A 12,595-nucleotide genomic window follows, 5' to 3' on the forward strand; every position below is an offset into this window, starting at 1 on the left:
ATTTCCTTTAATATGTAATAGGAGACTTAATCCAAACCTAATCCTTATTATTCTCCACATTAACAAGCAATACCATTAATGTTTTTTGATGTAAATTTTAAAACATCCTTCTTAATTTAATTTGGACCTCTCGCTTTACCCTTATAGATCGCCACTGCCAGTACCACCTTGTCTGTCGCTGAGTCTCCAGCGCTATTTATAGATATCTCAACCCCTATTTATCCCAGAATTTTTCCTCTTCTTTCTTCACTGCATGTTGTAAATATGGATTTCGTAAGAAAGCTAGTTCCGGTTTTTTTATTTGCTTCGTGTGTTTTGTTGGTCACAATTAACGATAATAGAGTTGAAGCGTCCCATAGGATATACTCTAGGCTTCAAAGCGTTCCTGCCGGTGAGGTGAAGCAACTCCACAGAACTGCCTACCATTTTCAACCTCCACAGCACTGGATTAACGGTATTGTCTTATAAAACATTCTGATTAGTGTTATCGTTTTTTCAAATAAATCATTAAGTTTTTCTGATATAAGGGTACATAAATTGTAAAAAAAGAATTAAGAGTTTGGTATATTTCACTTTCAATAAGGGAAATTAAAATATATTTGGAAAGAAAATTGATGTCCATAGGTTGCCTTTTTTGAGTAATTTTTGTATGTTACGGTTGGTGTATCATCCAATACACATGGAATAGTGTGTAAATATTCTCTAAAATTAATTGTATTTCCAAATGTCCTATGAACATACACAAATTTCTCTTTTTCTCTGGGTTGAGATGCATTTATGAGTAATTAATGCATGTGAGATTCGTTAATTTGCTTGTTTCGTCCCTAACATCTTTACTGTGATCACGAACAATATTAATTCAAGCAATTGGTATTTTAAAGTTGTTCGTTCATAAATTACTTCACTCGCTGACTCTTGTTTTGCTTTCGGATATTTCCATGGCGCGCGGCTGATAAACCAACCATCCACAGACCCAAATGGTGAGTAATCTTTGGCATTAACAATATTAAAACTTCTCAACAGCAGTTAATTGGATCTCCTTAATTAACTTTTGACTGCAAATTGCACAGGACCCATGTACTTCAATGGTCTCTATCACCTTTTCTACCAATACAATCCCAAAGGTTCTGTGTGGGGAAACATTGTGTGGGCCCACTCAATCTCCAAAGACCTCATCAACTGGGAAGCCCTACCCCACGCCATCTTCCCCTCCAAGCCCTTCGACGTAAACGGTACTTGGTCCGGCTCCGTCACCATCCTCCCTGGCAACCGCCCCGTCATCCTCTACACTGGCCTCGACAACGACAAGCGACAGATCCAAAACTACGCCGTTCCGGCCAACGTATCCGACCCCTACCTCCGGGAATGGCTCAAGCCGGACGACAATCCCCTCGTCCTCCCCGGCTCAGACATGAACGCCAGCCAATTTCGTGACCCCACGACTGCATGGTGGCACGGCGGCCATTGGAGAATGCTGGTGGGTGGCAAGAGAAAGCACAGAGGGATGGCGTGGCTTTATCGGAGCAATGACTTCAAGCACTGGGTCAAGGCCAAGCATGCTCTCCACTCTGCCTCCAAAACTGGCATGTGGGAGTGCCCCGATTTTTTCCCGGTTTCGTTGCATGGGAAGAATGGACTGGACACATCAAAAGTTGGTGAGGACGTGAAGCATGTGTTCAAAGTGAGCCTTGATGAGACTCGCTATGAATATTACACAGTCGGGAAATATGATCCTGAGGGTGATATCTATTTGCCAGATAACACTTCGGTTGATGGTAGGGATGGGTTGAGATTGGATTATGGGAATTTTTATGCTTCCAAGACTTTCTTCGATCCTTCAAAGAATAGGAGGATCCTGTGGGGTTGGGCTAATGAGTCTGATACAGCTGACGATGATACAGCTAAGGGATGGGCTGGAATTCAGGTATGGTTTCTGGGCCTATATATTTTTCCTTTCAGCTGACGGTGATTCATTATTGTCGTATTAAAAATGTGATTGCTTTTAGAATTGTTGTTGTTTTTGTTTTTTTGGAAGAAATACTATATTTATGAACCATTGTAGACAACATTACTATATCTTGGCATTTCTTAATTTTTTATGGATGTTATAATTTTGCAGGCAATTCCAAGGGAGGTGTGGCTGAGCCCTGATGGGAAACAAGTGCTCCAATGGCCTGTTGCAGAATTAGAAACTTTGAGGGGACAAAAGGTCGACTTGAAAAGTATTCAAAATATGATACCGGGAAAACTTGTTGAAGTTAAAGGAATAACCGCTGCTCAGGCTGACGTTGATGTTACATTCTCGCTGGCGAGCTTGGACAAAGCTGAGGAGTTTGACCCTAACTGGGAAAAGCTTGACGCCGAATCAGTTTGTGCCCTAAAGCGTTCGCATGTTCAAGGGGGCGTCGGTCCATTTGGGCTCGCGACGTTGGCTTCACAAAACCTAGAGGAGTTCACTCCTGTCTTCTTTAGGGTTTTTAAAACTAAAGACAATAAGCATAAGGTTCTCATGTGCTCTGATGCAAAAGGGTTTGTCTCTGTCCTCCTACCTCCAACTATTAGCTCAACTTTTCTTTATTGTTATTTTTAAAAAAAAAAAATTAACACTGAATTTAATTGGATGGAGCAGTTCAACTTTGAGGCCGTTTGACATCAAACAGTATAGACCATCATTTGCTGGCTATGTAGATGTAGATTTAGCTGCTGAGAAGAAGATTTCTCTAAGGAGTTTGGTACGAATTACCTTTAACCCTTTCTTTTTCTCAGTTTAATTGTAACACATTTTTATAAGTAAAAAAGTTTTCAAGAACTCATAACTAATGTCCTTTTTTTTTTTCCAATTGCAGATTGATCATTCCGTTGTCGAAAGTTTCGCAGCTGGAGGAAAAACATGCATCTTGTCCAGGGTTTATCCCACATTAGCTGTCAACGATGCTGCTCACTTGTTTGTGTTCAACAATGGGACAGAGCCTGTTTCTGTACAGACCCTCAGCGCATGGAGCATGAGTCCTCCTAAGCTAATGAACCAAAATTTAAACTTCTGAGCAGAGAATAGATATGATGCAATCAGGCATCTTATAATAATCTAGGGATACAAACGAGGGCTATTTCCACTCACTGGCCAAACACGGGCTTAGTCTTATGGGTGTTTTTTGGATTGTACTTGGAAGGTCGTCCTTGGCTTTCCTCACCATATATAATATATATAGGATGCGATGTTTGAATCCCATTTTGATTGACTATATACATTTCTTCTCTTATCTTAAAGATCATATACTGTTTTTTTTTTCTTTTGGGGATGCAACTTCTGATCCATCGGTGGTCAATCCACCCATGTCGTTTTTTTTTCCTCTTACCGATTGATCGACTCATATCGCTTGAATGCTAGGTTTTTACGAAATTTGTACAGTCCAAAACCCAAAGCCGGCTTAGAAACCAAGATTTGAGCTCTTAAATGTACAATTCTAAACTCTAAGCAATGGTCACGTTGTAAATGAGATATTTTAAAAAAACCGAAAATGGATAAAAATAGTTGTCCATTGAAGCGTCGTAATAGCTTCAAGTAGTTGAACCTAGCATGCCGATTGATTATAGAGGCACAATGTGGCACCCTTTGGCCATGTTTCTGGTCCAGTGAAAAAAATTATATGCAAAATAGGACCGGCTTGTTCAATGTCACTCTCAGTGAGTGACATGAGAGTTGTTCAATATCATTGTCAGAAAGTAACTAGACCGATTTGTTTAATTTTGGAGATGTTGGACCATTTTAACTTTGCGCCCTCCTATTTGCCCTTATATGGCAAAGTCCCTTACTTTTTCTTTTGTATCAAATAGATAAAAGGCAACGGGAAACATTAAGGCACAAAACAATCCTGTTACCTCACGATTGGAATAAATATATTCGGTCTTAAGTCAAATCGGCTCATTATAAATATTTCTTCCAAGCATATATCAATTCTCTTGTAAGTGCATAAATAATTTTCACATAAAATAAACATTAAAGCTAAAATACTTGGATTGCCAACATCAATAGTGTGCCTGATAACACTTATCCTAAATCCCATGTCCAAGGGTCAAAATCCTAACTTGAAGCCCTAGAAAAGATGATTCTATACCCTAAAATAATCCGCTACAATAGGTATATGGATATCCAAAAAATGAGATAAGAACTCAATCCACCGATAAAACCGAAGTTTATCTGAAGTACTGTTAATTAAGCTTATAGATAAGAACTGAAACAGAAATCAAATGTCCAAAAAACCTGCACAAGCTTTCTATAGATAATAAGGTTGTTTGTGTTTCAAACATACCTGTCCTTAACCCCAAAAAAACATCCAACTCTAATCCAGTAAGGAAAACAACTCTAATGCAACCGTCCTGATTGGTTTTTCTTGTTTTGTAATGTAGGGTATGCATGGCGTCAAGAATTTCAAACTCTTTTTCTCTCAAAGTCTAGTGCTATATATAGATAACCCAAGCCCTATTTATCCCAAAGCATTTCCCGATCTTTTTTCAATCTAGTTCCTTCCCTTGATATATTCTCTGCAGTTTCTATGGATCTAATGGATACTACGTTGAATAAAAAGTTGGGTCTGGTTTTCGTCTTTGCTGCTTCTGTTTTTCTGGTCATAAACAACAATGGCGTTAAGGCCTCACACAACATATACTCCAGGCTTCAGAATGCTGCTGCCGTTGAGGTGAACCAACTCCATAGAACTGGGTATCACTTTCAGCCTCCAAAGCACTGGATTAACGGTAAGTACGATACTAACACGAACTGTGTTTTACATAAATTCTATCATTCCTTTAACCATTGATTATTAATGTTACACTCACTGACTTTTATCTTGTGTTCCTTTCCATGGCGGCCAATATTCTGATAACTATCAACAGACCCAAATGGTAAGTACTCTTTCCCAACATGAAAGACTTTTTGCCTCTTTTTTTTTTTTTTTTTCCAAAATCTAGAAAGATAACACTCAAATTAATTCTCTTTTGCAAATTTACAGCACCTATGTACTTCAATGGTATCTACCACTTGTTCTACCAGTACAACCCCAAAGGTGCAGTGTGGGGCAACATTGTGTGGGCTCACTCGGTATCTAAAGATCTCATCAACTGGGAAGCCCTCCCCAGCCATATACCCTTCCAAACCCTTTGACATAAACGGCACTTGGTCCGGCTCCGCCACAATTCTCCCAGGCAACAAGCCCATCATCCTCTACACAGGACTCGATGCGGACAAGCGTCAGATCCAAAACTATGCCGTTCCTGCCAATTACTCCGACCCATTCCTTCGCGAATGGATCAAACCCGATGACAACCCCCTAGTAGTCCCTAGCCAGGAGATGAACTCGAGCCAATTTCGTGACCCAACAACTGCATGGTGGCATAATGGTCATTGGAGGATTTTGGTGGGTGGCAAGAGAAAGCATAGAGGGATGGCTTGGTTGTATAGAAGTATTGATTTCAAGTACTGGGTGAAGGCCAAACACCCTCTTCACTCTGCTCCCGAAACTGGCATGTGGGAGTGCCCCGACTTTTTTCCTTTGGCATTGAATGGGAGGAGTGGAGTGGACACATCAAAAGTTGGTGAGGATGTGAAACATATTTTGAAAGTGAGCCTCGATGAGACTAGGTATGAGTACTATACACTTGGGAAATATTTTCCTGAGAAAGATAGGTATGTGCCTGATAATACTTCGGTGGATGGTCGAGCTGGGTTGCGATTGGATTATGGAAACTTTTATGCTTCCAAGACTTTCTTTGATCTTCAAAGAATAGGAGGATTTTGTGGGGTTGGGCTAACGAGTCAGATGCTGCTGACGATGATAAAGCTAAGGGATGGGCTGGAGTTCAGGTGATTGCTAACTTTTTATTTTGTATTTTTTTTCATTCGATTAAGGACATGTTCCGGGATTGAGATTGGGTTGGATTATGAGGTAAAATTGGATTGGAGAGCATAACACTAATCCAATGATATGTTGGATTGAAGTGTGTTATTTACATGGCCTAACATGATTTGACATAATCTCATCCAAGTAAAACAAACTCTTTGGTGGGATTCATAATCCAATTAGATTTGGGCCTAGTAGTATTAGACATAATCAAATCCATGTTGTTTTAAGACCACCAAACATCTTACTAGGATTGTGAATTGCTTCCAATCATATAATCCAACTCACCAACTGATCCTATAGTTTTATTTCTCCTTACTTTGTATAGCAATTATATATGTGCACTACCATATATACTAAGATGGCTTCATTTTTTGGATTGTTATAATTTTGTAGACAATTCCAAGGGTGGTGTGGCTAAGCCCCGACGCTAAACAAGTGGTGCAATGGCCTATCAAAGAATTAGAAACTTTGAGGGGGCAAAAGGTGGACATGAGCAATCAAAATGTGGAACAGGGACAGCATGTTGAAGTAAAAGGAATAACTGCTGCTCAGGCCGACGTTGAAGTTACATTCTCCTTGGGGAGTTTGGACAAAGCCGAGGAGTTTGATCCTAACTGGGCCAACCTCGATGCCCAAACCGTCTGCAGCCTAAGGCGTTCGGATGTTCCTGGTGGCGTCGGTCCATTCGGGCTCTTGACATTGGCTTCTCAAAACCTGGAGGAGTTTACTCCTGTCTTCTTTAGAGTTTTTAAAACAAAAGAGAATAAGCATAAGGTTCTCATGTGCTCTGACGCAAAAAGGTTTGTCTTTGTCCTATTCTTCTTAATTTATTACTGAAAAATGATTGTAGTTTACAGTATCTGATACATTGTTGATATTTGATAACATCGACCTACTTCCATTTTTCTGTACTCACCGTGGACCTATTCCTTCACATTCGTTAACCCTTAATTTTTTTGGATGTCAGTTCTTCATTGAGGCCGTTTAATGAAAAGTTGTATAGACCATCATTTGCTGGCTTTGTAGATGTAAGATTTATCTGCTGACAAGAAGATTTCATTGAGGAGTTTGGTACGAAAACTTAATCCCTTCACTTGCTTTCTCAATTGGTAACTCATTTATATTATTAATTCCTTAATTAATAACTACTAACTATTTTCGATCTTTTTTTTAACTGCAGATTGATCATTCGGTTGTTGAAAGTTTCGGAGCTGGAGGAAAAACATGCATCACCTCAAGGGTTTATCCCACACTAGCCGTTAACGATGCTGCTCACTTGTTCGTCTTCAACAATGGAACTGAGCCTGTTACAGTCCAGACCCTCACCGCATGGAGTATGAATGCTCCTCAACAGATGAACCAAAGCTTAGAATTCTGAGCATATATAATAGAATGTTTAGGATTTAATCACACGAAAATTCATGCTTGGTTAAATTAATCATGTACTTATTGTAAACATTTATTCATTAATGAAGTTGATTTTCAAATCAAAGAAAGAAAAAGGAGAAAGAATTAATGAATATTAAGGCACAAAATATATGTCTTTAAACCTCGGATTTGCTGTTTACCGCCATTGCCCGGTGGATTTGTATTATAGGTCTAAGCACATGTGCTTTTGTTTGCCAAATTGGAGGTTTTAGGTTTTTCTGGCATGCGCAGTTCTCTTTGAATCAAACTGATTTATTTTTGTGTTTGGTCATTAGAGATGTTGTACTTATATTTGGCATTGCAGCTACTGTGTATTTTTTTTCTGTGTTATCTCTCAAGAAATAAGAGATTTGTTTGAATATTCTCGTTGTATTGACAAAGGTCTACAGACCAAGATATATATACATGTACAATTCCTATTTCCTAGGCTTAGAAGCTGTGATCCACTTTAGGTGGGATTTGATCTAGAATAATACAGGAAAGTAAATATATTGCAGTAATATTTTGTAATACTCCCCCTCAAATTGGAGAGTGAATATCATGAAAACCCAATTTGTCTGTAGTATCACAAAATTGATCCCTTTCCCAAGGCTTCGTAAACAAATCTGACAACTGGAAGCATGTAGGTACATATGAAGGACTAATCATTACTGCTTGCACTTTTTCTCGAACTATGTGACAATCTATTTCAATGTGCTTTGTAAGTTCATGAAAAAAAGATTTGCTACAATATACCAAGCTGCCTGATTATCAAAAATAATGGCAAATGAGCTGTTTGTGGGACCTTTAAATCCTGTAATATGTAGTGCAACCAAGTCAGCTCTAAACAAGCATTAGCCATTAGGGCTGGGCACGGTACGAGATGACACGGGATGGAGGTCATCCCAATGTCAATCCTGAATAGGGGAATCGGGATGGGATGACACGAGATGTGAGTTTTTGAAAAGAAGTTCAAAACATATTGAACCCAAACGGAATTGGTATGATTCGGTATCAATGCGTTGATACCGTAAAAAATATGCAAAATTTCATAACCAAACACTGGCAGTGATGGATTAAAAGGAGCAAGAGTCCCACTGATATTGTTAAAGATCTAAACTTAACCAAACACCTAAACCTGTAATAAAGTAGTGTTCTTTTCAATTAAAAGAGAAAACCCAACTACCATTACTTCTTAGATCCAGAAAACTTGACTTCTAGATAGCCCCAAAATGCTAATGCCTGTAAAATGTCATTGAAAACGTAAAGTCCAAATCCATAAACCAAATAAGTGAAATTTGGCAGCTGCACAGGAAACCTCCAATACCTACCTAAATTTCATAGAAGAAAGTCTTCAGATATTTACAATATATCATGAGATGAAAACAATCAATGTAATCCAGGATAAAGGGCTAAAATCCAACTGTAACAGGAAGGATACATATCAAAGGAAAAGAGAACAAAAAGAGAACAAACCTTATTTTCTTTCCAAAGATCAAAGGAAAAGGGAACAAAAAGAACTCATTTCTATCAAGAAAGATTGAGAAAGGAGGAGAGAAGAGAAGAGAAGAATTAGTATTAGACAGAGGAAAGGACGCAAAGAAACAAAGAGAAAGAGGAGTTGAAGAAATCTGTGGAGGAGAGTAGGCTGAAATTAAATTAGGATTAATAAAACAAATGTATTGTTCAATATGGTATCATGCCAACCGGGATCACAAATGTGAAACCAACGTCGTGCCAAACAGTAACGGGTGACACAGTATCATCCCGTTTACACGTCAACACCAAACGGATGACACGAGATTGGCACGGTTTGGCACGATTTCAGGATGGTTTTGGTATTCCAGTTTTGATGCCCACCCCTATTAGCCATAGCTCGATATTCAGCGTTTGTTGATGATATAGAGACATTAGCTTGTTTCTTGGATTTCCATGAGATAAGGGCATGTCCAAGAAAAAACACAATATCATGTAACCGACCTTATTGTGGCACGTCAACCTCCCTAATCTGAATCACAAAAAAATTTCAAGGCAAGATTGTTAAAGGCAGGAAATAATAAACCTTGACCAGGAGTACCTTTGATATATTTGAGGATTCGTAAGGTAGTATCCTAATGAAGTTTTCAAGGTTGATGCATGAATTTGCTCTCTCATGCCCCAGACCCAAGGGTTGGTGGAAATCCGGCAGCTGGTGCTTGAGAAAAAAAAAAGAAATTAAAAAAAAACCGAAACATGATTTAAAATAAACTTCTCTTATAAAAATAGCTCCAAAATCTTACAACTTTACAATGAATAAATAAAGCTCTATCACTCTCATATAATTTTGCCACAACTGGTTTAGTCCTTGTTTTTGCCCACTAATTCATCTGAAAAGTTAAACAGGGTGAAGATGAGCAATCACCATTCAGTGAGTATATTATGTAATATGACAGTCAAGTAATGCCATTTTACACACTCTACAAAAGATACACCAATCCAGATCATATCTCGATTATCCTTCATAGCATGTAACCAACCACATGACCCCTATTGGCCTCAGCATGTAACCATTAAAGTTCTCATGTTCCATACGTACTTCACAAATATTCCAATCAATATATATATGGGGTAAAAAATTGCACCAAATGTACATGCTTGACTTGAAATAGAGAGATATTTGTAAATAGAAAAAATCCACGATAATTCATGATTTTCATATTTTATCACAAAATAAGAGCTTTTAGAACATATTACATATCACCTTGATAATAAGAACCCTTAAAATAAATTCGCAAGACAACCAGGGACGGTCCTATGACTTGTACAACCTGGGCTATCCCTGTGTGGTACATCTAACACCCCGACTCCAATTATTTTCTATTTTAATTTAATTAAGGGAAAATATTAATTTATTCTTGGGTTAAGGGTAATTTTGGTCACTTTCGTATCCGGGAAGATTTTGGGACCAGTGGTGTGGTTGCGAGTGGTGTGGTTGTTGGACTTGAATCAGATTTCAAAACGGTTTTGTACCTCAACATTAAAGTTCTCATGACTTCCTTCCATGAATAACCGTCGGAACGCTCGCGGAAACGCGTGGCGTGCGGAATTAGCTTGGAACTTAGATCTCTCTCCTCCGCCACCATTTCCGATCGGAAGGTGAGGTACTTCACAGGTGGGATAGGTTTTGATAAGTGTTAAATTCATGAATTGAAACTTAGGTTTTGGCCGGTTTTCAATTTGAAATCAATATATTCTTCGAGTAGTATATATATATGGGGAAACTTCTCTAATGGCGTGGAAAAAGTTGTTTTTCGATCCTGATGAGATCCTTAGGATGTCACGAGTGCGTAGGATTTCGCGGATCTCAATTTGGATATCGTTTACATGATTTCACTTGACTTGATAAGTTCTAACCGTTGGAGTTTCCAAAGAGATATTAGGTACTCTTGTAAATCATGAATTGGAGAGCCCCGGAGAAAGTTTGGGGAATCGCGATTACCGTGCACGATCCACAATAACCTTGGAATGGGCGTCATGATTTTCATATTTTATCATTGTTTCTTGGACTGCTGATGAACCGCACTGGGCCGGGCAATACTTGTGAGTGGAGAGCTTTTAGCATATATTTTAAATGGTGGTTTTGATTTAATAAGTATTTGATTGATGGATTTGAATGTTCTGATACATCTTGGCATATTACATTGTCTATGTATAGAGTATGAGAGGTTGTTGTGGTGAGATTGTGGAAAGATGTGAAATTGAGGGATGGTTGTGAGATGTATGAGTATGGTAAGTACCATTCCCTTATTACCTTCCCACACACGTCGCACCTTGATCACGGTGTGAGACACTTTCCAATGGGAAAGTATGTATATTGCTTGAGTACCCTTAAAATAATTTGTGAGCTACATTGGCAAGTTCCGCCGGTTGGCAACCGTTAGTGTTGCCAAACAACAAGGGATTGTCTCCCCGGTCACTAGTATGGAGAGAAGTATATATTATATTAAAGTCCTAGTTATATGACTTGTATTTACGGGTTGATGAGAGTTGCCTTTGGGATTTTGTGTTTTGAGTTTTTGGTTTCTGAATTGTGAAACTGCATGCTAGAGCATTATTTTTACACGGTGGGGTTATTATGTTGATTTAAAGTATTTATTTCTGTCTACTCACATATCTGTTTTCTTGTTTTTGGAGGCATAGCTTAGTTGGCTACTACTTAATTTTGTGTTGGAATAAAAGCCTGGCAGTTGGAATGTATTTTGATGTAAATTTATAGCAGAAATAGTAAGTATCATTGTTTCGGAATGTCCGCCTTGGTTTCGGAGGAAATTCCGGGGCTGGTCCTGTCAGGATAATTGTAGTGTTACCTCTAGTTGTCGTGTGTCTATCTAACTCTATCTTTGTGATGATAAATTTTCATTTTTGAATTTTCTTACGAATTTTCTTTTCTATTAATTCATTTTTATTCATCATGGTAGACTTTACTGGCATTGTTGGTGTAAAATAGTCTTTTAAACAAATAAAATAAAAATGATATGTTGTTAAATTTTATATATATACATACATTGATCAATTTTAAGCCTAAAATCTAACAGTTCAATAAGGTAAATATATGTAATCCCACATCGACCAACGGAGATGGGGTGATGTGCCTTATATGTGCACACCCGCATCCATCTAGCACGAGGCCTTTAAAGTCGAGGAACTGAGTTGGAAGCTGCGAGCGAGGCTAGAGCAATCCTAAATAAAATACAATTTGGTATCGAATGAGATGTTGATTGTAAGATCCCACATAAATGCCTTATATATCCATCTAGCAGGAGTTTTGGGAGCTGGGCAGTATAGCAGGCTAGAGCAATCCTAAGATGGGTGACCCAGGGAAGTTGCTTGTAGCTCCGACCGTGAGGGTAGAGAGAGGGCCCAAGCGGACAATGTAACAATATAGCTCATTTTAAAATTCTGGGTCCGTCTAAAATCTCAAATTTCCTTGCATCTCTCTTTAGTCATGTTGCATCAATAAGTAGTAAATAAATAGCTCCCCAGTCCCCATTCTATCCTTGGTTGATGTGTTCGGCGGTTAAAATCCTGGGTAACAAGGCAACAACCTTATGTGTTTACACGTCCTTTAAGCAACCAAGGAATTGTGAAGATCCAACCCATATAATTATTAAAATGGTAAAACAACTATATATATAATCAATTTAAAAATATAACTAAACATAGCAAAATATTTATTCTTCTACTGGTCTTCTTATCTTCGAGGATTAATATCACACCAATGCCGGGTTCATTAAATCTACGTCCTCGCT

At 38.5% G+C, this 12,595-nt stretch overlaps 2 protein-coding genes across 2 annotated transcripts; both read left to right on the forward strand.

Annotated features, from left to right (window-relative positions):
- Positions 1-579: 579 nt before the first annotated feature.
- Positions 580-3,242, forward strand: LOC103341753 (beta-fructofuranosidase, insoluble isoenzyme 1-like). The gene is made up of 5 exons (XM_008245301.3): positions 580-980; positions 1,071-1,924; positions 2,120-2,529; positions 2,630-2,732; positions 2,847-3,242. The coding sequence occupies exons 2-5, from the start codon at positions 1,076-1,078 to the stop codon at positions 3,042-3,044; spliced, it is 1,560 nt and encodes a 519-aa protein (XP_008243523.2). The 5' UTR covers positions 580-980; positions 1,071-1,075; the 3' UTR covers positions 3,045-3,242.
- Positions 3,243-5,009: 1,767 nt separating this feature from the next.
- Positions 5,010-7,395, forward strand: LOC103341883 (beta-fructofuranosidase, insoluble isoenzyme 1-like). The gene is given in 7 exon segments (XM_089043512.1): positions 5,010-5,130; positions 5,132-5,769; positions 5,772-5,860; positions 6,294-6,700; positions 6,868-6,931; positions 6,933-6,971; positions 7,081-7,395. Coding segments are annotated over 7 exon segments (1,551 nt in total). The 5' UTR covers positions 5,010-5,014; the 3' UTR covers positions 7,279-7,395.
- The last annotated feature ends 5,200 nt before the right edge of the window (positions 7,396-12,595 follow it).

Source organism: Prunus mume, linkage group LG8, assembly GCF_029339155.1.
Source record: "Prunus mume cultivar Tortuosa linkage group LG8, ASM2933915v1, whole genome shotgun sequence".
Lineage (NCBI taxonomy): Eukaryota > Viridiplantae > Streptophyta > Magnoliopsida > Rosales > Rosaceae > Prunus > Prunus mume.

Excerpts from the sequence above, each read along its gene's own strand:
- LOC103341753 (XM_008245301.3), top strand. The coding sequence starts at position 1,076 with ATGTACTTCAATGGTCTCTATCACCTTTTCTACCAATACAATCCCAAA. Across the intron at positions 1,925-2,119 it reads AGGGATGGGCTGGAATTCAG|GCAATTCCAAGGGAGGTGTG; the intron begins GTATGGTTTCTG and ends ATAATTTTGCAG. Across the intron at positions 2,733-2,846 it reads AGATTTCTCTAAGGAGTTTG|ATTGATCATTCCGTTGTCGA; the intron begins GTACGAATTACC and ends TTCCAATTGCAG.